Source organism: Ursus americanus, chromosome 16, assembly GCF_024610735.1.
Source record: "Ursus americanus isolate L20-20 chromosome 16, mUrsAme1.1.p, whole genome shotgun sequence".
Taxonomy (NCBI): Eukaryota; Metazoa; Chordata; class Mammalia; order Carnivora; family Ursidae; genus Ursus; species Ursus americanus.
Window position 1 is genome coordinate 34,440,369 of NC_142142.1, and position 27,992 is coordinate 34,468,360.

Below are 27,992 nucleotides of genomic sequence, written 5' to 3' on the forward strand. Positions count from 1 at the left end.
CTATTTAAAAACTGTCAGTATACTTGCTATCCAGAAGTGTTTGCTTTCACTTCAAATGTCCCAAGTTTGGGAAATATACAAGTTGCAGCTGGTATCCTTAATGTGTGCTCGTTAGTGTATTACCACGCTTTTTATAATGCACTTGATGAAATCTTACTAGCGCTTCCAGGACTGAAGAATTAAGTATTGGCAAACCGATCAAATGGAGGTTAACATGAAACAGCACCAATTTACCCCAGGGTCTTGGAGCAACAGTGACCATTTCCAGCGCTGTATTTGATCAATACTATAGATACCCTGATTTTAAGTGCTTCGTATTTTCAACGTGATTTGGCCTCAATCATTCAGTTATCACAACTGCTCCCGATGCCTACATTTCTCCAGCGCTCCAGAGATCAGGACAGCGGAGACCCAGTCACCCAGGGAGATTTCGTCCCGGTCCTCTCTTCTTAACTGAGCGACACCGTTCTAGGCAGAAGATTCGCAAATCCTGTGCGGTTCTGCACCTCCTCCTGAGCAGCTGAGCGGCGAACTTAAAGACAATGCCGTGATTATACTACTTTCAAAAGCAAGAAGGAGGCTGCGGTGCTGGGGCCCAGCCGTCAGGGCGGCCGCTTGGCTGCACGAGCTTCCCAGTGACGAAATCTGCAAAGAGCACGTCAGTCCTTTGGATGCCATCGCTTTCTGTTTTTAGGGTTTCTCGTCTTCAAATATCCGGCGCCACCTCCAAGCCCCGCCGCCAGCCTCCGGAGGCCGACTCACAGCTGCCCCGCAGCCGCCAGACCTCCCGCCGCTCCCTCCGCCTCTTCCCATCTGCTCTGCGCCTGCGCGACCGGAAAATTCGCGAAGGTTCCTGAAGCGGAACCGGCCGTTTCCGGAAGCCGGCGGCCGCCCCAGCCGTCAGACCGGTGGTTGCGACAGTGGGGTTGTACGCGTACCCTCTTGCTCTTCCCGGGGTTTGGACCCGACCTTCAACGGTGGGGAAAGAACATGGCCCTGCTGTGCTATAACCGGGGCTGCGGGCAGCGCTTCGATCCCGAGACCAACTCCGACGGTAAGAGAAACGCGCCGCCAGCCCTCTTCCTCCCGTCTCCCCCTCAGTCGGGGGACGCCCTTGGGCCCAAGGGCGTCCCGGGGTCCGCCCGCGAGCCGTCGCCGCGCTGCCCCCGTCAGGGTCCCTCCGGGCCGCCCTCGCAGCCCGCCCGCCCGAGCGCCCGGCAGGGGCATCCGACCGTCTCCCCGCTGCCGCGCAGCCCCACGGACCCGCTCTCCGGTCCCACGTGTTGCCCGGTCGTCCGCTCACAAGCCGATTCGTCTGGAATTTAGAACATCTTTCTCCCTTCCCTGCCCCCCCTCCGCCCCGTCTCTTTGGGGGAGCAAAAGTTAATCAGGTGCTACAGGGCGCTCTTAGCGGCTGGTGTGCGTGTGTATGTGAGTGAGAGACAGACAGAGACAGACGGATGGGAGGGTTAGGCAGCGGGCGAGTTATGTGAGCATTTAAGTTCGGCTCGTTGTATGAGCATAGAAGTTTATTTTTCTGAAAGTCTTGTTTTCCGCTTGTTAAGTCCACCCAACTGTTATAAAGTTACCTTTTTTTTTTTTTTTTAAGTGTCGCGGGTTGGGAAAATTAATCTGTATCTTTACCCTAAGTTTTGCTGTGTCTGGCGGGGTGGACGGTACATTTGTTACCCTTGTCTGTCTGAGTAGCCTTATTTGTTGCGTAGTTTTGCTATGATCCTCCCATTTTAATAACGTGCCATCTCCAGAATAAAGTCATTGTTCCTACGTGCACAGTTAAGGATGTAAAGTGAAAGTTAGTGACTAGACTAGGTGAACAACCAATTTGAATTTGAATTTTGAATGGTAAATGGGATAGAGTGAGTTGGTTTCTTGAATATTGTGGGCAGTGACACCACTTTGTCAAATTCAGCTAGCAATTACTGTATGTATTCTATACGCCAGACGTCGGTCTGTCATTTATTACATCATCTCATTTAATCTGAACAACACCCCTATGAAGTAGGGATTATTAGACGTATTTTATAGAGCGGCAGGGTTCAACATGGCAGCAGCATGGTTCCTGCATTGTGAAGGAAATTAAAATCTGTGCCTTTTAAAATCTTTTCTACCTCTGAGTTGTCTACTCCGTGCACAGGTGAATTGGTGACAATTTAAAATGAAGTTACTCAAAGAGAAAATTGTGACATTTCAGTGGATGACAGAATTGAAGAATAAGAGGTTTTAAAGCCTTTGCTTTTGGTAACCTGTGTAAAAAGTAAATTGCCTTAGTGTCTGCTGTGTTCTACTAATATTAAATAAAGGGAAAGACTGAGGCTTTGTTGCCTAGGATAATAACGTCCCAAAGTAAATATGTCTGTTTATAGAATGTTCTATACCAGCCTGAAATTATGAGGGAGATACAGCCATTTTTTGGAAGTCAGGAGCGGGTGTGTGTGTGTGTGTGTGTGAGAGAGAGAGAGAGAGGGAGGGAGGGAGGGAGGGAGGGAGATGGAGATGGTATGATGCCTAGGAAAGAGATGGGAGAGGGGAGAGTGGGAAAGTGAGAGGAGTAGACATTCAAGGATGTGTGATCAGTACTAAATTCAGCAGGGAGCTCCAGTAAGGTTGTGGAAAGTTTAGTTGCTTTAGCAAAATGGGGGTTAGAGACTTAACTCCAAGGAAGTTGTTTCAATGGGAAGTTAAGAAAATGGAGATAGGAAGTAGAAGATAAGAGCTAATAGTAAACTGTGGACTTGGTTAGGAGAAAGATTTTTGGAGTGGGAGAGGTTTGACCTCTGGATGGACAAAAATAAAAAGCCTTCCTTCTAAGCTGATACCAGTTTTTAGTTTGAAACACAAGGTAAATTAATGTTAAAGAAGACACAGTTGGTATCTTTCACATATTAAAGAGTTATTCTGGAAAAAGCATCACTGCACAGTTTTTTATTTAATACGTATTTAGAAGGAAACCGAATCAGCTACTAAGAGGCAGAGCCAGAATTTGAGCCAGGGTCAGACCCAGTGTGAAAAACTCTTGGCTCTTAACTGCTACAACGTTATAGTTTCTTACCCATAAAACATAGCTTTCAGCAAAACTGTAAACCTGATAAAGGCTAGAGAGGAAAATAACCATCTACCTGTTATTTACATTCGAAAGCAGATTTTCAAATTTTGTTCCTACTAGTTGTAGGGTTAAGACCTGACTCACTCCTGTCGCCATGCTGCCCAGACTGACCGTTATGATGATTATGACTCTTAGTGGGTTATGCCTTGTGCATTTTATGCTTCTGACTGTATGTAAGTTTGATATTTGAAAATACTATATTCTGTTTTTGATCCTATTCTCAACTTCATATCCCTCTGCATATTCATTTCTACTTTGAATCTCCTTTTTCAGCCCTTAATTCCATTACTTGCCTTAATTCATAGTTTACTTACTGTACCATGAGAATACATGACACTTTCTTGCTCCACTAGCCTAGCATAGTATCTGTGTAACACCTGGTTACCAAGGAAACCATTCTGGCTATTAATATAGGATAGGAAGATTTCTGTAAGTACCAGTAATTAATCATTTTAAGGCAAAGCCAGGAATCAGAGGTTGTAGCCAATTAAAAGCTGAACAGACAGCAGAAGGTGGGGCAAAGTAGCCTTATGAGAAAATTGCACAGATGTGGAGCTGACCTGTTTTTCCTAAGCTTATGGTTGTAGCTAGTCAGACATCTAGTTTATTATTACCTGATCTTTTAAAATGTAATACTTCATATTGCAAAGTGTATTAAGCTTATTTTCAGAAGAGTTAGTGAAAATTGATGGTGTAATGGGGAGTGGTAGGGAAATACAGAATAAGAATCAGTGGCAACCCTGAAAATAGACTGTAAAACTTAAACATCTATTTAATGAGGTTTGTATCTAGGTATTGACGCCTGTCTACGAAAGTTAAATTAGCAATTAGATATTAGATCAGTTTTTAAAAATTTTGAACCTGTCCTTCTAAAATACCTTTTTAGAGACTTTCTTGGACAATCTGTGGATCGACACACATAAGAACACTTAAGTTTGGTAGTATTTTTGTAAATAGAATTGGAAGGTGGTGGTCAAAATTGTGGAGCTTGAAGTTTTGATACTAAACAAGTTTAACTACAGAGATTAAAGGAATAGAATATAATTTGTTATACTTACACTATTCTGTATTATTTTTATCTACAGCTGTCATACTCTTGAATTAGAAATTTATTACTATTGTGATGCAGTACTATATTAAGCACTGTGTGCATGCATCAAACTCAAGCATTTGTGAATTTTTAAGGAAAAGCAGAGTATTACCTGTATTTGGAAAAAGGATTAAATGTTAACACCTGGAAAAAATGTTTTTTTCTTCATAATAAAGTATATTTTTTCCCATTTTTTTTTCTTTTTTTTGACCAGATGCTTGCACATATCACCCAGGTGTTCCAGTCTTTCATGATGCCTTAAAGGTAAGAACTTGGTATATTTCAGTTTCTTTATATTTGTACGTTAAATTTAGAGGTGTAATACTGAACTTTTATTTTCTCATCTTTTTTTCCTCAACTTTTGACTTTTTGTTTTCTTAATGACCATTTTGGGGTGCTTTCAGCAACTACGCCATTAAAGGCAAAGACAGTAGATGGTGATCTTAAGGTCTTTCTTGGTTTTAAAAATTACGTTATTTCCATTCCAACTCTCATTTTCTATAGTCTTCATTTCTTTTTAATCTTGAGGGAAAGTGAAAGCAGTGTATTGCATCTTAGTTTCTTAATCTGTCAGGCAACTACTGTATAATAAGAGCAGCTCTGAATTTTAGGAACGATTGTTACAAACAGTAAAGGGTGCCAAACTGTTTGAGATACCACTGTTTTCCACCTGTACTTCCTCTTCCTTCTGGAGAATTAGAGAAATAAAAAAATGGCCAGATTTTTCTTGGTGTGTTTATTGATCTTTTACAATTTATGATACTATGGTAACATTTATCTCAAAAGATAATGTGTATTTCAAAAGAAAATGTTGTGATGTGGCCGCCATGGTTTTAGGTGTCGGTACTTTGTTTTTAGGAACATAAACAGTCTTACATGTTTAAATATTGTTGATGCCTTTTGAATTTCTATATCTTCCAAGGAGTAGTTGGACCCTTTTGGTATTTAACTGTTAGATAGCCAAGTGTTAATAAAGGTATATAAGCAGATAAGTTTGTTAGTCTGGTTAGTGCTAAGTGAGGAAAACAGAACAACCATTTGAAAGCAAGTTGAAAGCTGACTCTTCTTATATCTTTTTAGCTGCTTTACAAACTTTTGGGGGATGGAAACTGGTTCTGTGGGAATATGTACTTTTGCAGAAGAGTGAGGGGATTTTATCTTACCTGGACCGCCATTTATTCTAGGTTTATTTTTCTTAACTGTATGTTTTTCTTTTTCTTCTCCTGTGTTTCTATCTCCTAACCATAGACGTATTTCACCTTTGTCTTTAGCTTCCTATTTTCTCTCATTTAGTTCATTTGTTTCTGTCCTTAAACGTCATCTCTGTGCCCGTGGCTTCTGCAGAATATTTCCATTTCATTTGCAACTGCAAACCAGTTTTTAAAGTGAACTCTTACTCCAAAAATAGCCTGCATCTCAGCTTTGCTGCTGCTTCATTCAGTCCATTGCTCTTTTTTTTTTAAACTACCCAGCTGTTAATCACCCTGTTGAATTAATTTTAAGGATTTCACTCTGAAGTATTTTTGTCCCTCTCTCTTTTCCAATTCTGCTGTTTATTATTGTCTCTATAAACATTTCTTGAAGACCTGTATTTTTTAAGACTATTGGATTTCACATCGCAAATATGTAGACAAAATAGATAAATCAGTGTAATGTCTACTATTGCCGGATTATTGGTAAATAAGCATTGCATATGCAAAAGAAAACATTTTAATATTCAAATTATAAGTGGCATAGACAGAGAAGAGAGACAATCCTCATTAAGAAATGACAATCTTAGACTCACATACTTAAATTTATCTTTCATTTTTTTTTAAGATTTTATTTATTTGAGAGAGAGCATGATCAGGGGGAGGGGCAGAGGGAGAAGCAGACTCCCCCCTGAGCAGGGAGCCCGACACAGGACTCGATTCCAGGACCCTGGGATCATGACCTGAGCCAAAGGCAGATGCTTAACTGAGCTACCCCAGTGTTCTGTCTTTTGTTTTTTTTTTTTGTTTTTTATTTTACTGAGGACTGCCTTAGATCCCGGATTGGCATTTGGAAACAACGAGTATGTATCATGTATGTATCCCAGTATCCCCAGACTATCTGCTATAATTCTTTATATATGATGAAGACAATAAAGCTTTTTCAGGATTCCTGGGTGGCTCAGTCGGTTAAGCGTCTGCTTAACGGGGTCCTGGGCTCCTGGGCTCGAGTCCACATCGGGTTCCTTGCTCAGCAGGAAGCCTACTGCTTCTCCCACTGTCTGCTGCTCCCCCTACTTTTGCTCGCCTGTGCTGTCTCTCTCTCTCTGACAAATAAATACATAAGATCTTAAAAAAAAATAAAGCTTTTTCTCGTACAGAATAACTTTTCTAATGACTATATTATCAATGCTAACTAAATACTATATTTTAAGGTTATAGTAGGTTTTCATCTGTAGCAATTCAGAGTAAAAGAGAATTCAATTTCAAAATAGAGGAAAATTTAAATTATAGCATGTTTAACGTTTTCATTAAACTAATTCTTTAAAATAATTTTGCGTAGTGTGAAAACAGTCCCTACCAAAGTCTTCATATAGTATATTGAGAAAAGCAGTGAGCCCAGGTGGATAGGTGCAAATCCTAGCCTTTAGTCTAATTTGGAACATCCCAAGTCTTGAAACTGCCGCATTTTTATTTTCTTATTCTTCATACTACACTGGAATTACAGATGACAGCTTAAAGCCATTTTTTGGTAAGCCACTTGATGTTTTGTTTAGAAATCACAGACAGCATTGCAATTTCTGTATTTTTATGCTTGTCACTAAAAAGATCATTTAACCTTCAAAGACCTAACGGTTCTTAGGCTGCTATGCTAATCAGTCTATGTTGTTCTGAAAATAGAATGCTTACTATTGGGGAACACCTACAGTGAGTTTTTCAGAAGCTGAACTATTACAATTAATGTCTCCAACTTACTGGATTTTTTAAGTTAAGCACTTCACTTACTCCCTAGATCCTTTAAAATATATGATGTTTTTAGAAATTATAAAATGTTTCTCTTCTAAAAATCAAGTACTAGTCTTGAAAAAAGAAGCAATTGTTTCCCTATTTTAAGGTGCTTCCTTTTGTGATCAGTCACAACACAAATCACCTTTAACATTGGTTAATTAGCTTTTTTTTAAATCAAGAACTAAAAATCATTTCACTTGATTAGATGAATCATTTATAACACTTCACAACTGTGAAATCTATATATGTGCAAGTCATTGCCAGATTCAAGGACATGAGTGCAAATAGACTCTTCGTGGGTTGTGGTTCTATGCAAATTCAATTTTCAGTTTTTTTCTGTTTCATAGGGTTGGTCTTGCTGTAAGAGAAGAACAACTGATTTTTCTGATTTTTTAAGCATTGCAGTAAGTATTAATTTTTTTTCTAGATTATCTCCTGAGAAAGTACCAATAATGGAAGCCCCAGATGTGAGGAGTCTGATTTGGGACATCTGTTGAGTAGTCTGTGAATTTGCACCTTTCTTTTCAAGTGGAGCTCACCTCCCTTGACAGCATTTAAAATAAGGAATTTTCCCGTTTTAGAGATAAAAGTTTCACGATATTAATTAGCCAGCTGTCAGTATAGGTTTGTCCTTGATATGAGTAGTCTTTAAAGTATATCTAGAAGGAAGTGGTAGGTAGCAATGTAAGGCATTTTTATAGTGAGGAACGGTAGATACTTCTCAAATCTAAGTTCTACCACGATGTACCATTTATTCTGTATACCCTTAAGAGAGAAAACAAAAGCTGTTAAGGAAATGACATGCCATTAAAGTTATGATTTCAGGGATGTGACAGTGCATGTTTGACTCACCTGCCAGATTTCACAGATACTGTTTTACTTAATCCTCTCCAAAAATATCTTAAGTGCCATTTCCTCCATTTTGAGGAAACTGAAGTTTAAAAAGATTCCCTTGCTCAAGGTCATATAGCTAATAAGTAGAAGAACTAGGGCTCAAATCAAGACCCTTTGTGTTAATAATTTGTAGAATTCCATGTGAGATTTCCAGAATTTTACTGTAAAAAAAAATTTTTATGCTGTGTATATAGTGTAAGCTGATATTTATGAAGTGTAATTCAAAGGCTTCTTTTAAAATACATTAAGATGTAAGAACTTATTTATAAATATTGCAAATTTAGGGTTCTGTTTTTAGTTTCTTAAATATGTCTGTGTGGAGAAAACGTACAATAGAATTTATTAATAAAGAAAACTAATTTTTCTATCATAGCCTGTGAAACACATGATAGGGTAACTCTTATCTTTCCTAACAGGGCTGTACGAAAGGCAGGCATAATAGTGAGAAGCCACCTGAGCCAGTCAAACCTGAAGTCAAAACTACTGAGAAGAAAGAACTTTCTGAATTGAAACCCAAGTTTCAGGAGCACATCATTCAAGCCCCTAAACCAGTAGAAGCAATAAAGAGGCCGAGGTACACTTTATACAGTTGTATATTTTTGTCACGAGTGAATAGTAGCATTTGTTCTTGGCATTTTATGATTTTACGTAATACCATTTATAGCTGTTACGTAGGTCACCAACTTTTTATCATTTGATTTTCCCTTAAGTATATCTTCCATTTTTATTCCCCCTTCAGCTTGAGAGCATGAACACAATAAACTTCATTGCATATTTGTTCAGTATATCATCATAATGTGTCCAAAGCGGAAGAGCCCACATCTGTCTTGTGACTTGACATGTCTTTTTCACTGTGGCATAGTGAAATTCTAGAAAGAAATTGTCAGAGAATCCGTTTGAGTTGAAAAAGAACTTTAGACACCTTCCTCGTCTTTCCTCTGCTGTTTTCTTGAATATCTTCTAGGACTTTCCTGACAGAGGATATTTACTTCCTTTTAAATTTTAAAGTAGTCCATTTTATTGTTACTAAGTGTATAGTTTTTTCCTTGTATTGAGCCAAATTCTGTTTCTTTCATTTGTCCGTATTTTGTCACTTAGAACAAGCATAGTTCCTCCTCTTTTACTTTTGGATACCTGAAAACTGATAATTTTATTATTACTATTAAACTTTTTTATTTATTTGATTTAGATGGCAGATCTGTTAAAGTACTTTTAAAACACCGTTTGCTCATTTTGCAGTAGAGTTACACAGATTCTTCATACTTACCTTCTGGCCAACTCAACTCTGTTTTACATTCTCACACGCATGTTGGCTGCCACTGTTAAACCAGGCCTCCTTCATGTTGCACTTGAGTATTGTTTCAGAACCAAAATATAAAACTTAGAAAACAGATGGTTTTTGGCCTCAAATATGGCCCGAGTTGAATTTTTTTTTTTTAAAGATTTTATTTAATCATTCGAGAGAGAGTGAGAGAGTGAGAGCACAAGCAGGGGGAGAGACAGAGGGAGAGGGAGAAGCTGGCTTCCCGCTGAGCTGGGAGCCCGATGCAGGGCTTGATCCCAGGACCCTGGGGTTATGACCTGAGCCGAAGGCAGCGGCTTAACCATCTGAGCCACCCAGGGCCCCCCCCCCCGCCCCGGTTGATATTTTTATTCCCATAATGGACTTAATGGTTTTCATGACTTTTTTAATTGATCTTAAATAAATTTATAGCCTATTGAGTAATACTGGACCAACATAAGAAGCCTGAGAGACTTTCTGACATTTGTTCATTTAGCCAGACTACTTAAACTGATTTTTATTCCATCTCCACCTTATTCATAATCATGAGAGACTTTATCAAATGCCTTGCTGGCTGATTTGCCAGTTACAAAAAAAATTATGAGGAAAAGACAACTTTGTCATGGCTCATTCTTAAGTATTACAGTGATGTCTACTATAATTAGCAGTATGAGTTAATATTTACCTTAACTAATGGACTAGTAATTTACTTAAGAGGTGAGAGAAATTAAGTATTTTTCCATAAATTCATTTGGTCGTATTGTAGAGATAATGGGAATATAGGTTTTTATGTACTGTGTTAATACTTCCTACAATAGTTTTCATTAAGGACATGGAATGAATAACCTAGTATTTCTATTTTTATTGTTGCATTTATTAATATTCGTAATATTTACCGAATGGCTTTAAATAAATTGTACACATAACACCATTATGAAATGTTGGGGGGTGTTGTTACTGATTTTTAACCCTACTGAAATTGCCTTGTCATATAATTTTATCTGAATGTATGGGTGCATATAACCAGTGTCCACACAAAGTGAATTATCTCCACTGGTAGGAATATGGAATAATTTAGAATGTAATTGTTGCCTGCTAATTGTATGCTCAGCGTTTTGCTTAGGTGTGGAATATAAAAGTACTTCATGGTTCCTTCTTGGCGAACGTGGATTCCTATTCTTTTCATCCTTCCCATTAGACCTACTGATGAATAATTTACCATGTTGTCAATAGCATGATTATTTGAGACTTAATGTTTTATTGATTTATTTATGTATTTATTTATGGAGGAGGGGCAGAGGGAGAGAGAGAAAATCCCAAACAGGCTCCACATCCCAGCGTGGAGTCTGACTCAGGGTCCGATATCACAACCCCAAGATCGTGAACTGATCCAAAATCTAGAGTCGTGGACTCTTAACCGACAGAGCCACCCAAGTGGCCGAGTCTTAATATCTTAGTATCATAATTTTTCTGTTAAAACTTGAAAGTATAGGTACATATAGCAGTTATTTGTAAAATACCATTAAATAGGAAAAACTTGATTCACAAAGCATTTGGCTTTTTAGAAATAGATTCTTAGTATATTTATTTTTAGTAAAAATATATATTTTGGTACATCAATAATGGTAATAAAATTTAAAAAATTCTCCAGCCCAGATGAACCAATGACAAACTTGGAATTAAAAATATCTGCCTCCCTAAAACAAGCACTTGATAAACTTAAACTGTCCTCGGGGAATGAAGAAAATAAGAAAGGTAAGATTTTATTTTGTATTTTTTTTTTCCTGTACAATTACCCAGTTATCTAAAAGAGACAGCAGTATAGTTCAGTGACTATAAATATGAAGAGGTAGTACGTTATAGTAAAGAATTTATTTTTGTTTTCTAAATACTAGTAATACCAAAAATGAATTCGTGGTTTATTTCATAATGTCTTTATTAAAATGAGAAACTTAAAGATTTTTTATTCTATGATTCATTATTTTTTAACTGGTAAATTTATTTGATAATTGTAAATGTTTCATTGTGCGTGATATAAAATATGTTCAGTGTATTCTGACCTACACTCGATACCATGGAGGAAAGTAGTACCCCTTTCATTATTTCTCTTATAGGGTTAAGATGTTGGATATTGTATTGCAGTATAGAATATAAATGTGTCATACATCATTTGGGGACATGGGCAAAACCTAATCACAATAATTGATTTCTTATCAGCTTTTTAAATATATTACCTGAAAGGTCATGTGGAAAACTTAATAACTTAAAATTAGTTTAAAATGTCAGTGGTTTTTAGATTTAGTATTTTTCCAAATACTTAATGAAAAAGGTTATTTAAGCATGACTGACTAAAGTATTTATTTTAATGTTTCTGATTTGATTTTCTTTTCTTTGTTTTAGAAGAGGACAGTGATGAAATTAAGATTGGGACCTCATGTAAAAATGGAGGGTGTTCAAAGGTACATATTGTAAAATTTGTGTTGTGTCATGGAAGTAAAATTGTAATTTTTGAAGAAGAGGGTGCAATTTACTGATTCAGTTCAGCAAACATTTGGGTGCCTGTTATGTATTGGTCAGTGTGCTATGGACTAGGGCTGTGAACATGGATAAGAGACTCTGTCTCTGACGAACATCATACCTGACAGAATCATGGAAGAAGTAATTCTAATTCAGTCACCATTTACTAAGCACTTACTGTGTGCCAGACATTGTTTGGGGGGCTGGAAATACAGCATCAAGTAAGCAAAAATTTCTGCTGTTGTGGAACTGATAGTCTAATTTAGGGAGAAGGATAACACATAGGTAATTAAATATTATGAATTCGCGTAGATAAGAAGAAAATATCGTAAACAAGGAGAGTAAAGCTATTAAATAAGGCTGTCAGGAAAGTCCTTTGGGAAGTGACACTAAATCAGAAATCTAAATAATGTAGCAGGTGAGTTATGTAAACCTTCAAGTTTATATGGGAGCCTTTAAAGGCTCTACACAGGACATGTGTAGAGCCTTTAAAGCTTGGCTTTTCAAGAAATTATGAGAAAGGGCAGTGGGGCTTGGTCAGGGGTGTGAAATACGAAAAGTAGGGATAAATGAAATAGGCAAGATTATGGCAGTCCTTACAGGGCACAATGAGGGGTTTGGGCTCCCCCCCAGTAAATGGGAAGACATTCTCTATTTTAAGGAGGGGTTTTAAAAAGATCTCTTTGGCTGATAACCTGGCAGATATAATGGGGTACTGGGAATTGGAGGAAGGAAAACCAGCTAGGATGCAATGTGCAAGACCAGGCAGTGGGATTGAGCTTATTTTTTAGAAGTGGTTAAATGTGGGATATACTCAGACATCTCAGTGAGGATTTTTCCTACCCCTCTATGTGAAATTGCATGCCTTTCAACATCTCCACTCTCAACTGTCCTTTTTTTCTCCAGGACATTAATCACCTTATAACACGCTATTTCTTTTGATATGTATTTTGCTTATGATCTAACTTTCCCTTTCCTTCCTCCTCTCATGTAAGGTTTATAAGGACAGAATTTTTTTTGTTCTTTGCTGTATCTTAAATGCTTAGAACGGTGCCTGTCTGGCTCATGACAAATCATGCAGAACGAATACTATTTGGAATATTAGCAGGACTTGCTAATGAACTTTAAGTGGAGGGGACTTGGGGCTCCAGCAGCTAGGTGACTGGTGACACCATTAACCAAGAAGGAGAAAACAGGATTTGGGGAGCAGGTTTGTAATTTTCCCTCATGTTAAGTTTGAGATCACCTTTCTTATTTAGGGATGGAAATGGAAATGTATTTCCATGCATGTAAGGTAGAAGCAGTAGATGGAAGAGAGCGGCTGAGTACTGGGGTGGAGGGTAGTGCAAGAAGACCAGAGAGAACGATCTCAGATGGATTTTGAAACATGAATGTCAGTTCCGTAAATGGACAAAAAGGGAAAGGATATCTCAAGCAGAGGTGATAGGAGTATACAGCAAACAAAACAGTTAATAATGTATAAAATTTATTGGTGTGGAGATTAAAAGAGAGAAGTAGGGGCCAGGTCTTTAAAGGCTTTTACGGTGCTTAAAAGTTAGGTTAGAGAGGCTATTTGATCTTTTTCATTGAAATATACCATTTAAAAGTATATAGATGTAAGTAAATTTATAGCTCAAGGGATTTTCGCAAAGCAGAGCCTTCCTTATACCTTCTCCCATTTATTATTTTCTCCCAAAAGTAACCACGTTTTTCTATCATTATAGAGTACTTTTGCCTATTTTTGAGCTTAATGTGAATAGAATCGTAGACCAGGTATTCTGGCGTCTGTCTTCCTTGGCTTAATGAAATGTGTGTTAGAGTTCTCTTTGTTGCACGTAGCCATAGTTCATTTTCATTGCTTTAAAACGTGCCACTCTGTGAATGTTTCCAGTCGACTTACCCTTTCTGTTGTCCTTTAAGTCTTTTTGTTTAATGCTACTGTGAACATTCTTGTGCCTGACTTTCGGGACACCGGGATACATTTCTGTTAGGTATATGACTAGAAATGGAATTGCCAGGTCATAGCGTGTGTATGTCCGGCTTTAACAGATACTTCCTCATAGTTTTCCAAGGTGGTTGTATTTACACACCTGCTGGCAGTATATGAGGCTGATTCCATTTGTTCTACACCTTCGTAACACTTTGTACTATTACTCTTCTGTATATTAGCCATTCTGGTTAGTGTGTAGTGTTCCATCGTGATTTTAATTTGCACGTTTCTGATGATGAGATTGAGTACATTTCTGTATGTTTATTGGTCACTTGGATATTCTCTTTTGTGAAATGTCCAAAATCTTCTACATATTTTTCTATCAGTTGGCTTTTTCTTACCGATTTTAGAAATTCTTTTTATTTTTTAACCAGAGAGAGACACTCTACATTTTCATTAAAAAACAGAGACTGTTTAATTTTAATGGAACCCGATTTGTCCATTTTGTTTGACTAGTGCTCTTCGTATTCTTTTTAAGAAGTTTGCCTACTTGAAGACTGTGAATATTTTCTCATGTGTAGAGGCACGTTAAAATGTACAAACCACCTGAAGCTGATAACTGTAAGGTGTGAGGTAGATATAATTAAAGGACTAGTACAAGAGAGTGATACGTGTTTTAGAGAGTAGAGTACAGACATGGAAGGCAGAGAAAAGAATTAGAATCTGTTACTATCGTCTCATTGTCTAGCAACTGCTAGTGATCATAAGGAAGGTTAGCAAATTAAACTGATAGATATTTTCAAGCTAAACAGACAGGGTTTCATGATAGAAAACATGGATGGAGAGAGAGGAAACTGCAGTTTTGCTTTGGGAGACTGAATGCATATGGTGCCATCAAATAAGGTGGGAAGGAGAGTAGGAGTTGAGGGGGCAATAGTGATAAGTTCAGAATCTAACATAACTTGATTTTTATTTGCTTATGGAATCTCTTTAGGAGATGAACACAGGCAGTACTTTGGATTTACCAAAAGTAAATATACAGAATTTTATTTTCTGTACTTGTAGGTGGTTGCTATAAATACCAAAGTAAAAAATATACTGCTGGCTGCATCTGTGTTTTATTAACATAACTTTTTGTGAATTCATCTGTAGAGCCTTCACCTACAGCAGCAATGGGGCCCGGATCTTCCAGACAAACCCTGGATATATTTCTAGGTCTGCAGCTCATTTTACCCTTCCTAGGGATAAGACATCAACAACACTGTAGAACTTCCAGAATTGCTTATTAATTCGTAATGCCCACACAGAGTTTCCTGTACACATAAATCATGCTGTAACTGTATTTCCGTTGAGAGTACTAATCCCTTGGTTTCAATATTGTTCTGTAAATTTAAATACCTGAACATGCTTGAATTGTGATCGCATACCTGAAAGTCTGAAAGCATCTTAATATATCCCATTGTCCACTTTGCTATTTGCCTTTTTCACAGGGAACTAAAACTTAAGCATATCTAAAAAGGAATCATTTTTCATTCCTTATTGGAATGGCCTGGGGTGAATTTATGAACGTTCTAGGTAATTGTTATTTTTTGAGCATTTTCATAGTTTTAGACGTCACCAGTTCTACAGATGTTTATGAAATCTGATATTAAGATGTGAAGCTAATTTTTCCCTCTTTTTTCTCTTTTAGACATATCAGGGTCCACAGAGTCTAGAAGAAGTCTGTGTGTATCATTCTGGAGTACCTATTTTTCATGAAGGGTAACTTATACATGACTAATTAAAACTTCATGGTAGAGGTTAGAAAAGTTAATATACCTATAAACATTATTTGCCATGCAGCATTTTAGGTATTTTACTTACATTGTCATATAATCTTTAGAATAACCTAGAATGTGGGTTTTGTCTTTTTACATATGAGAAAACTGAACCAGTTATTACAGTGAAGTGGCCATTGTGATTCAAACCTCATGTTTTTCCTTATTCCCTTATTTTTCAGTGGGATACTCTATTTGGGCTGGGTAGTTTTTAGTTTGAAGGACTGTTCTGTGCATTGCTGGACATTCAGAATTAGCGACCCTGGGGCACTAAGACACCAGTATTGGGTCATCCAAAAAAATCCACACTTTCCACAGCCCTCAGCTGAGATCTGGCCCCTCTTCCGTACTATGCTGTAGTTTATAGAAGTGCAGTACCATGTTGAAGTCTTCAACTCTGTTAAAATCTTTGGTCATATCACTTTTTCGAGCTTTATGAGGAAACTGGAATGTGAGCCATTAGTTAAAAACAGATTTGGAATTTTGTGACGGTTTTGCGCATCTTCACTCAGGAGCTCCAGAACTGCTACAGTAAATGCTGTTCTGGTTTTAAAACGATTAGGCTTCTGGAAGTTTTAACTGTTAGTAACTTAAACACTTTGTAGGATACTTAAGTTGCACACACTTAACTTACCTTTTAAAATCACATTGTCACTGTACTTCTGGACTTAAGTGGTCGTAAGATTTTATTTCTGAAGTTTTTCTATGATAATTTAAAGGATGAAATACTGGAGCTGTTGCAGAAGAAAAACTTCTGATTTCAATACATTCTTAGCCCAAGAGGGTTGTACAACAGGGAAACACATGTGGACTAAAAAGGATGCTGTAAGTAGTATTTTCATAAGAACATATTGGGATATACGTATCTGTCATTTTTTAAAGATTTAAGATTATTGTGTCTTCAGAAATTAAAAAAAAAAATTTTTCTCTCTCTCATACAACAAAGGTTTGATGTGCCTAAAAATTAAAATTAATTTGAGTCAAGCTCCCAGAGTGCTGCCCTTTGATCCAAGTAGCCATTGTGTATGATGATGCAGATATGCAGGTTTTTGTGAAATACTAAAGCCTCTGCCAAGATTGAAGCATGATTTTGTAATTGCATAGACTCTTCCCACTTTTTGTTTTTTTAAAATCATTTTTCTACTCCTTTGATGTTATTAATCACTTGGACTTTGGATGCTCTTCTGGCCACTGAAAACTTCACTCAGCCATTTACGATGCAATCTCTCCACCTAGCGGCCAAAGAGAAGGATGGCAAACTTGGTCCAATTGTCTTGAATGCCTCTGCTTGCTATGGGGTAGTTTATCAAAACAACAAAAAAAGCTTTAGTTCCTACTTCCCTGGATAGCTTTTTAAAAAGATATAGACTAAGGAAATAAGTGTCCAGAATCCCATTAAATTGTAAGAAGGCAAGCAATTTATTGCTCAGTAAGTAGCATCTTCGCTATTGTAATGTATTTTATAATAGATTAAATATACTAAATTAGTTTTATGTGCTATGTTGGCAGTAACAACCCCACTAACAATGAACCTTTTCACTATATGTGTCTTTTAACTTATAAAGTAATGGTAAGTTTCCAGATTGCTTTAGGGATTCATTCATTCTACATTTGAGTATTCTATAGTTTCTGATTTTTAGTAACGTGCTTTGGTATTATATTCTTCAAGTAACAATAATTCGTCTGCCACAAAACTTGCAGGAATGTTTTACTAGCAAAAAGACTTAGTAAAGTCTCCCTGTATTTTCTCCAAGGACCAAAATTTTGAAAGTTTTAGCTTAACAAAATAAAATGTTGTTTTCTATTACATGCAGAAGTTTTCAGAGTATAACCTTGATGAGATAATGTTCTTGTTATGTTTTAATGCATATACTTGTCAAGTATTAAGTGTCTGAGCTATAGTAGTTCAGGGCAAAAAATGTAAGTGATAGAAGTAATTTGAATTCAGTTAGCATAATTATACCAAAATGTAAATACTGCTTTTTCAGTGGTAGCGTCTCACAGTTTCCTGCATTATGTAACTAAGTTGCTCTCATAAATTTACAAAACAAATCACAATTTGTCTCTTTTTTAAGTAGTCCTTGATAAAGCAATGTTCCACTGGTAGGTAATAGTTATTTCTATAATAATAACCAAAACATAACACCCACCAATTACCACTTTTTTCTTCATTTTATCATTAGAGGAAAACGAACTATAACAAACAGCAGATAGCTGTAAGTAGTTAGTTCCAATTTGTAGAAATTGGAAATTTGAATTTGTAGTCAAATTCTCACAGAAAATAGGTGGAGGATTTCTATGCATGAGGTTAAGATGTTATCTGGGTTATTTCACTAAGCAAATGTCTTCATAGAACATTTGTATGACTGTGCTTAGTGGATTTCAGAAATGTTAAAGTAGGATAAAATTTAATAGGAGTTCTTAAGTTGTCTTTTTCAATGTATAGTAATGCTATGGCCCTAAAAGAAAAAAAAAATTAAATGGAAGAATAAGCATGTTCTCCAACTGTAAGACTATAAAGATTATCTGTATTGTGATATATGTTATTGCTTAAACCTTTTGGTGGGAATTTTAGAAGTTGTTTGCCCTTAAAAACATTAAGGGCTCAGCTGCACATGGTAATTTTTTTTTTAATTATTTGGCTCAGATTCCTCTTTTTTTAGAGGTTATGTGGCACTTTGTAAATTTATAAGGTTTTTCTTCTTTTATAGGGGAAAAAAGTTGTTCCATGTAGACATGACTGGCATCAGACTGGGGGTGAAGTCACCATTTCTGTATATGCTAAAAATTCACTTCCAGAACTTAGCCAAGTAGAAGCAAATAGTACATTGGTAAGTACATTAAATATCTTTGAGAAAAAATTGTCTTCATGCATTATTCTCTATATTAATATATTATAAAATACTGTGGGTCAATTTTAAGATTCTTTAATCTTTTCCATTCGAAAAAATAGTTTGAAATTACTGTCAGAAACTATTTTAAATGAAAATTTCTGCATAATAGAATTATTTCTGAAGCATTCTGGAGATACTATAATAGCTTAGAAGATTTATCAGATAATAGCTAGTTCTTAGTGTGAAACTTAATTTTTCTTTTCTGTTAATGGTTTCCTCAAAAAAAAATATACAATATTGGAAGTTCGTTAAAATAGCTTCAATGATTTATATCAGTATCTTGTTTTTATAATCATTGTTTTAAATCCTATTCCTTCGATTTGGATTTGATGAGTTAACTTTCTGTATATTTTTCAGTTAAATGTGCACATTGTATTTGAAGGAGAGAAAGAATTTCATCAAAATGTGAAATTATGGGGTGTAAGTATCCAGAATTTTTTCTAAGACTTTAAAATACCCAATTTGTACAGTAAAAATACCCATAATTTAGAAACCAGTGATGCAAAATAGGTATATAGCTTACCATTAATTCTTACTAAAAACTTTAAATCTGGGTATAAAAATGGCCTTAGAAGCTCCAAGTTGTGATTATTAGCACAGACAAGACCAACATTTTCCCCTAAGACTTAGAAAACGACATCGAGGCTTACCGTCATTCTCTGATGCATTGCAGGTGATTGATGTAACACGAAGTTATGTAACTATGACCGCGACAAAGATTGAGATCACCATGAGAAAAGCTGAACCTATGCAATGGGCAAGCCTTGAACTGCCTGCTACCAAAAAGCAGGAAAAACAAAAAGAAGATACAACAGAATGAGTTGACAGGGAAAGAAAGTTATTGCCTATTTCAGAATTCTTACTATGGGGTAAAATGGTGGCTTGCTGCTGTCCTCTCTTGTTGTCGCTGTCGTGGTCGTTGTCGTTGTTGCTGTTGTTGAATCTGGCAGTTCAGGGTCAAAGGTAGGTTCTTAAAAGCCAAAGTCAGTTTATCTTTTCGTGCCTCCCGTCGTCTTTTTGAGTTACCTAAGTTTGAGTATTCATTTCTCCTCACTTGACAGAACTGTAGTTATGTCCTATACTTGAAAAGCTAGAAAGTAGCTCATATTTCTTGGAATAATACTATGTTTAGCAGAGAAATGTAAAAGAACATTTGTTTTGTTCACGTATCTTTTCTATTATCCCATAATTAGTAAAGCAAGATGAAATGTCGGATTTTTAGTTTTTTTTAAAAGTTTGTGTTCCTATAATACTTGAAAATCTTTAAGGAGGAGATGAAGCTCTGCATTGTTTTATCCTTGGGAAGGTTACTTTTTCTAGGAGGAATAATTCTGAGGTAGTGTAGTAGCTAGTTAAAGGGGAATATATGCATTGAATAACATTGGAATTGGTTTACAACTAATTAAATTAAAACGTTATATCAGTACCTATATTACTTGCCAAGCACTATGATTTAAATGCATAGAAAACATAAATGAGAGTAGGGAGGTATCAATTTGGTTAAAATTTGCTGTTTTATTAAGACTAAGCAATAATGTTAAACATCTCTTTCCTGGTTATTTTATAAGGTCTTTGTATGGTGTTATGACTAAATTGTACCTGATTTCTAGCCTACACCCTCTAAAAATCTTAGTTACATGTAAAATTATATATATACACACACACACATCTGGCCTCCCTGATGGAAAACTGTATGTATAAAATCATAGATTTAAAGGCTTATGGAAATACATTAGGGTATCAGAAACTAAATATTTAAGCTTTGCTTTATGAGAAATATCTATTACATGTTAAATAAAATAGCTGAATTCTTTTGGAGTTTTTTTTTTTTTTTTTTTTTTAGGCTTTCATGAACAGCTTAACAGTTCTAGGTGCTACAGTGTTGATTCTATATTGTACTTCATTAGATAAGGTATCACAGATGTAGATTGTTTATACTAATTGAACCCATTAAAGATAGTTTACTTTTTGAGGCAATGCAGAGCTCACCAAAAATACTAAAATTAAGAAATGTTTTGAAGGCCAAAACTTTGGCATAACTTAAGAAATTTGGGTATGAATTATGCTAATGTAGATTAAAATGATTATTTCTCAAGCCCCTTGAGTGTTTTTCTTTTATTCTTACAAAGAAAATTTGCATAAGTACAGTTTTAGACGTATAGGTTAATAAAGAGTATGTCCCACCAGCCTTAGCAGATAACTACTAAAGGTAGTTATGTAATTATTTAATGATTTAGCTCTGTTACAAATAAAGACATAACAAATCTGGCAACTGGGCTTTCATGACACATGGTATTGTAATGAAATACCGTGTAAGACACATGGTATTGTAATGAAATACCATGTAAAAATTTCAGTACAACTGAGCCAAAATACAGTATATGAGTTTCTAGTACTTGGGGTTGTATTTAAATTTTTAAAAGTTATCTTACATAATTTAAGGACCTGAGTTCATTGGAAGACATAAAATCTTGTTTATTGTTTAGGGGAGAGGTTGATGATTTGATTAGATTTGAGGTGATGATTAATATATCTTTTTTAATGTTTTCTTCTTGCAACTTTTTTTCCCCTAAACAGTATCTTAATATGTTACATGCAGTTGAACTGTTAATTTAAAGCAAGTGGATTATTCACCTGAGAGTTAGTTACAAAGCACTGACTGTGTATGTGTGTGTGTGTGTGTGTGTGTGTGTGTATGTGTATGTGAGAGAGATGCAGCTTATATATTTACTTACATTCGTGGTTACATTAGTGACCATTCTATTTCCTCTCTCATTCCTGTGAACCTCTGATTGTTGCCCAAATAAAAATCTAAATATTTTTATCTTAGACTCGTACATAAAGGGACAGAGTTTTTATCAAGTAAATGTGTTACTTTATCTGTCAAGAAAATTAAAAATGTTAAGTTTAGTGTTTCTCTAGAAATATTACTACAGCAAAGCAGTCAAAACTAAGTTTATTATACACTTGGTAACTAAGCTGACAGCTAAACTCAACATGGGAAATAGAAAATACTATTTTTTCTTGTTCAGTACCTTTGCTAGTTTATAAAGATAATAAGGTCCTAAGAGTTGAGCTTTTATTTTTTTTAACCTCTTATCTTGAGATAATTTTAGATTTATAGAAGAGTTGAAAAAAAAAAGTAGAGAAGTCTTTATTTCCTATAGTTATCTTTGCCTTGTATTAAAATCTCATGTGACCATAGAACATGTACAAAAGTAAGAATTAATACGATAGGTACAATACTACTACCTAAAGTATAGCATTGATTTGACCATCCTTTTTAGTGGAACACTTGAAGGGTAGTTCTTAAAACCTACCCTAGTTTTCTTGTAATAATTTTAGCTAATAACTTGTAAATCATTACAAGTATAAATTGAAATCAACCTACTGTAGAGAGGTATGTTTACATAGGTCAACGATGTAACTTCTTGTAACCATATACTGGCAAAGGACTAATGATCTATTTTATCATTTTATGCTAGAGATTTTAATTCTTATTAAGTATAACTTGTTTGGTTTTCTTTAGACAATTCTGTAACCATTTAAGGGTAAAGAAAACCGTAAAGAGTTCTTGCAAATATTTTAAGGTGACTTTGGAGTTGCTCTGCCACTCCTTGCTTTATTAAAGAAAAATTCAGCCATTCCCCAGCCTGAAACTGCATGACACCCAAATAGATAAATTTTTAAAAGCTCATTTAGAAGTTCTGTTATCAGTTTTAAGGCATTTGGTTCTGTACTCTTTTTTTTTTTTTTTATAACTACCAGGTATTTTTAAGTTGTCTCTTAGAACATTAACAGGATTTTGTTTGTTTCATTGCATATTAGTTTTGATTAGGCATTCATATTTCGTATTGTTTTTATTCTTTTGCCTATGTCATAATTTTGCGGCCTCAGTTCTGAAATGCAAGCTAAGTCTAGCTTGTTTTTAGGTTTTGTTAATATTTCCTTTATTTTAATTGTTGAGTCCATAGGCAGTTGATTTTTTACCTGATTGCTTCCTTACTGCCTAAGTATCTTAGAACTTAAACTCATCTGGAGTTGTTGCCTGACTTGCCTTTTTTATTTAGGTGTAGATGCCTGAGGCTTTATACATGTAGCATTATCTCTGAAGTACTGAGCTTGCAGTGTTTTTCTTCTCCATAATTACTGTTTGATTTTAAGTTTTTGTATAGTTCTTAGTTTTGAAGAATTCCTTCATGAATGGTTTCTCTAAAGGGCATGTTTTAATTAAATGTTAATTAATGACCTTTCTTAGTTTTCCAATTTAGTAGGCCACCTTTAATGTCCATTAAAGTGAAATAAAACTTCCAGCCTTAAACATTTTTATGTTGATTAAAAATTGTGTCAAAATAATTTGGTTTCCATTTCTTTTTGACTAAGCAGGTATCCTGCCCAAATGACTGAATTGTTAAATTATCTTTAAGACTTCGCTAATTGAAGTAAGATTTCTTTTAAGCCTGGAAGAGAGAAACATCGCTGTACCTGTAGTACTTTCCTGTATCCTCCAAAAATGAGACTAGATGAATGCTTTTAAAATACTGTGATCCTTTCCTTCAAATGCTTATTATAGTTTACAGTTCCATGTTCATATTTTATTTGTATGATTAATTTGTTAATGTCTGTATACTCTTGTAGACTGACAACAACCTTGACTGTGTTTTGGCCAACCATAATATCTCCCATTTCCTAGTATAGTGTTTGGCATGTTGATTGGCTCTTGTAAATATCAAGAAGATCCGCAGCCCTTCTTATGGGCCACTCACTGTTCTAAAGACTTTAATGACTATGAACTAATCCTAGTGATAACTATGAGGTGGGTTCTATCATATTACAGTTGGGAAAAGTGATTTATTGCATAGGTTCAGTAACTTGGCTAAGTCAAAGCTAGTGAGTTTATAGAGTTTCCATTGTCTTTTGAATAATGGTATGTGTCCTGTGTGTAGCTTTACAGATAGGAATTCGTATCTGCATGTTAGAAAGATGTGTAATGAAACAGCATCAAATTTGTCTTTGTTTCCCCATTAGTATGAGACCAACTTAAAGCAATTACGTAATTGAAAGTGTCTGCAATGTAAGATGCCTGCATAGGAAAGACAGATAAGATTGTAAATACAGGACAGATAGCAAGGGGTGATGTGACTTTCATCTTCTAGGCTAGGCCAGTGGCTGTCACAATACCATTTCTAGACCAGTAGGATCAACATCTTGGAATTTATTAGAAATGCAAATTCTGGATCCCCAACCTCAGACCTTAGTAGGAAATTCTGGGAATGGGGCCCAAAAATTTGCAGAAAAATGTTGACGTACAATAAAGTTTGTCCTAGCAACATGGAAGTGTAATTAGGCTTATATTTTTTTCCCTATTATCAACTTAATGTCTTTTAAATTTACTTTTTGTTTTAGAACAGTTTGGGATTTAAAGAAAAATTGAAGGTAGTACAAGAGAGTTCCCATGTATTTCATATCCAATTGCCCCTATATTAACATCTTACATTAGTATGATATATGTGTTAGAATTAATGAACCAGTATTGATACATTTTATTAACTAAAGTCCATACTTTATTCAGATTTCCTTAATTTTTACCTAATGTCTTTTTCTGTTCCGGGACCCCATCTAGGATACCACATTATATTTAGTCATCATGTCTTCTTGGGCTCCTCTTGGTTTGACAGTTTCTTAGACTTCCTTCAAAACCCTAACAGTTTTGAGGAATACTGACTGGTCAGGTATTTTGTAGAATGGCCCTCACTTGGGATTTGTCTGGTGATTTTCTTAGGGTTGAATTTATGTGTATTGAGAAAGAAAACCACAGACGTCGGTGTCATTCTCATTGGTGGTATCATGGATACATACTCTGAACATGCCTTAACATTTTGATTAAGGCAGGATTTTTCAGTTTTTTTTTTTAAATGTAAAGTTACTTTGTTTCTTTCTGTCCTTCAAAAGGAAGTCACTATGTGCAGTCCACACTTACAGAATTTTTGTGCATAGATTTGTCTCTTCCTAATTTATTTCATCTTTTATTTATTTCATTATGGACTGTTTCCTATTTCAAGTTATAATCTAGTATTACATTGTTTTATTTCTCAGATTGTTCCAGCTTTGGTTATTAAGGCCATTCAATTGGCTCCTGTGTTTTTTTGTCATACTGCTGTCCTCTCATTGTGGGGTTTTTAGTTTTGTTTTGTTTAGCACTTTTTTAATTTCTGGCACTTCAAGATGTTCCAGTGAGCCGTTTCTCCAAGGATCCTTGCTTTATTGAAGAATGGTATTAGTGGATGTTAGGTGTATACTCATTGCTACTGTGGTGTCTTTGCTTCTAGGCTCACTCACCTGATTGCAAGGAAATGTATATACCAACCTGTGTCTATACCCATATCTATAAACGTTTCTATAAGGAACCATGTATCTGTATTAAGCTAAACATGAGTTCATACTTATATCTCCAACACTAATATGTTACCACATAGATCACTCTAGCCTCCTCCTCTTGCTTCTCTGTAACTTTACTCCTACAGTGAAAACATGGCTTCTGCCATCTGCTGTGCATTTGCTTAATTGTTCAATTGCAGTACACATGTATAGCAGTATCAGAATTATTAACCTAACCTCCCACGGAAGTTTATCGACTAGAGTACAGTGTTTGTTTCTTCTTGCCTTTAGTCTTACTCATTTCAAGACTTGTACAGACTCAGAGTTAGTCGATCACCTTTTGCCTTCAATTAGGTTATTCCATATGTTTGTAATACGGCTTGCATTTTATTTTAGAAAAGAACAGTTTGATAGGAAGGTGTAATTGGAAGTAGTTATAGGGAAAGACCACATAGGATGAAGGAATGAAATGCAACAAAAGCAGTAGGACGAGAAGGGGATAAATTAAGGGACTCAGGATCTTAAAACTGCAAATTATTAGGGGCTAGAGAGTGAAACTTTTGGGTAACTCCTAGCTTTGTGATCAAGATAAGGAATATAGAAAAAGATATTGGAGGAAGTGATTTTCATAGAGAACTGCTGAGTCCAAGGAATGTTTATAAGATCCAGGTGAAATAGTCCAGGCTATTGGTGAGTTTTGAGGCTTATGGGGAGGCCTTGTCTGGCTCTCAGGATTTGGAAATCATAAGTAAATAGTAATGTAAGTATTCCATTTAGCTGACTTTGAGGATGCAGAATTGATAGCATTCTGAACTTCAGAAAACAGTGACAGACCCTGCCCTTGAGTATGATGAAGTAGAAGTACACGGGCGCCAAGAAAAGTCAGTCCAATAAGGGACTGTTCAGGCTTAAACTGAATATGCAGTGCGTGCCGCCTGAACCACCTGCCCCGGGTCCTGTATATGAAATTGAAGTTCTTTGCCAGAAGAATGCGGAAAGAAGGCTGCTGGGTTGACAAAAACAACATAAATTCACAACAGACTATCTCTTGCTTGATTCTGTCAGTACCTGCGATTAAACAATTTAGTTGGGTGTGATACATTCTTAAGGTGGCAGAAAATGTAAAGATTATGTGTGTCAACAAATAAAATCCACAAATTATAAACGTTCAATGCATTGGGCTTATTAGAATTAATGGGTTTCTTGGAATTAAAATTGTTAAAACTTTAAAAGGCTCCCCCTACTAATGAAAGCTAGATTCTAATGACAGACTGGTTTCAGACTGCAGACTTCATATTCGAGGCCAACTTGGACTGGTTTTGATACCTAAAGGATTTCAACCAGGACACTTCCCCACCTCCATAAAACTCCTTAAATTATTAGCATGAAAAGGCTTTGTTGGAGGCAGAGGGGAGGAACAAATACAAGGGAGCAAAAAGCCAATATCAGGATAAGGAAAATTAGAACTGAAAGTTAGGTGGAATTCTAGTACAATTTTTCAGGTAGGTAATTTAAAACCATCAGGAAAAGTAAGTGTGTAATAGGACTTTATAATTCACTTGTGATTAGTTTAGAAGACTTCACAAATTTTGCAGTTGAGGCTTAGGAATTTAGGTATCAGTTACAAGTAATTCAAAACTGTAGACCTAACTATAGCTAATTCTTTGTTCAAGAGTTTGGCAACTAGAGAGGTTAATAGCTTTTCATTTAATTTTAGAACACCTCCATATGATTATGTACTATTACCCCTATTTTACTGATAGAGAAGCAGAGGCAAAAGAAAACTACATATGTTGCCTCAGGTCACATAAGTAACAGATGGTGAAATTAGATTTTAAATTGAGAAACTTTGATTCCTAAGTCCTTAAACTCTTTACCATGACACTAAAGACATCTAAGTCACCATGTGAAACCTAAAATTGTAACTGCCATTTGTTTATTAGTCTTTTCTCTTAGCATCAAATGACCACATTATGAAAGGATTGTGGGTTTTCAGTTTTTGCACTAATCATTGGAGCCACTGACCTACTTGATAAGGACCTTTAAAGGGCAGGTGGGCAATTGAGAAGAATCAGGGGTGGAGTAGGACTGAATGAAAGTAATAGGCTCATGGCAATGAATTTGTCTTGTAAAGTCTTGTACATGTAAGTTGGCCTTACTATCATCTGGACTTTGGAACAATTTTCTGCATCTCTGTATACTTAAGATATGGATGATTGAAAGGCTGAGTACATAGGCGAACAACGTCATTGTAACAGGGTGAAAGAAGCAACAGATTAAAATTATTGGTGTATTATGCAAACAGACTTATTCTTTCAATTATGTGAAACTGGATGGGTTCTCATTTGTGAAAAGTTAGGGAAGATACTCCATCAAATTATAAGGGAAAGACTTTTTAAACCTGAACCTTAAGAGTGTTTAATGAATCAAGAACCACATGTAAAATTGTTATAAATTATAGGTCCCTTCTTCCAAAGGGAGATCTCTAGCATGCATGGATGATGGACTTTTCATATATTATGCTTTGCCAGATAATCTTTAGACTGGCTGAGTTTTAGCTTTCTTAATAGTTTTTCTCCAGAAAGTTCTGAGTTTGGTAGGTATGAAATTTACAAGGTTTATTAACATTTTTAATAAGATCTAAAAGTTTGTAAGCATCTTCAGCATTGTAGCCATCCCTTTGCTTAATTATTTAACAAAAACACTTTTTAGTGACTTCTTTGTGCTGGTGATAATTGACCACACAGGCCTCTGTTTCCAAGGAAAGTTAAGGTGTACAACATGTTAATTTGATACATTTATACATTGTAATACAGTTGCCATTGAAGCAATAATTAGCACCTCTATCACATTATGTAATTATTATATTTGGTAATTATTTTTGGCAGTTGGAATAATTTAGTTCTAATCTTTGTTTTATTCAGTGTACTGGGTATTATATTTCTAAGGCATATTAACTACTTTTTACAAATTTGTACCCTTAAACTACATCTGTTCTTGACCCCACAGCCTCTATCCCCTGGCAACCACCATTTTATTTTCTGTTTCTACAGCTTTGGCCTTTCTAAATTCCACCTGTGACAGCATA

General features: G+C 35.8%; 1 protein-coding gene across 1 annotated transcript; it reads left to right on the top strand.

Annotated features, from left to right (window-relative positions):
* Nucleotides 1-851: 851 nt before the first annotated feature.
* On the top strand, nucleotides 852-20,621 carry CHORDC1 (cysteine and histidine rich domain containing 1). Its single transcript, XM_045790755.2, has 11 exons — nucleotides 852-1,054; nucleotides 4,429-4,478; nucleotides 7,540-7,596; nucleotides 8,503-8,660; nucleotides 11,020-11,123; nucleotides 11,769-11,827; nucleotides 15,506-15,576; nucleotides 16,352-16,457; nucleotides 18,344-18,463; nucleotides 18,884-18,946; nucleotides 19,200-20,621. Exons 1-11 carry the CDS (start codon nucleotides 991-993, stop codon nucleotides 19,344-19,346), a joined length of 999 nt encoding a protein of 332 aa, XP_045646711.1. The 5' UTR covers nucleotides 852-990; the 3' UTR covers nucleotides 19,347-20,621.
* The last annotated feature ends 7,371 nt before the right edge of the window (nucleotides 20,622-27,992 follow it).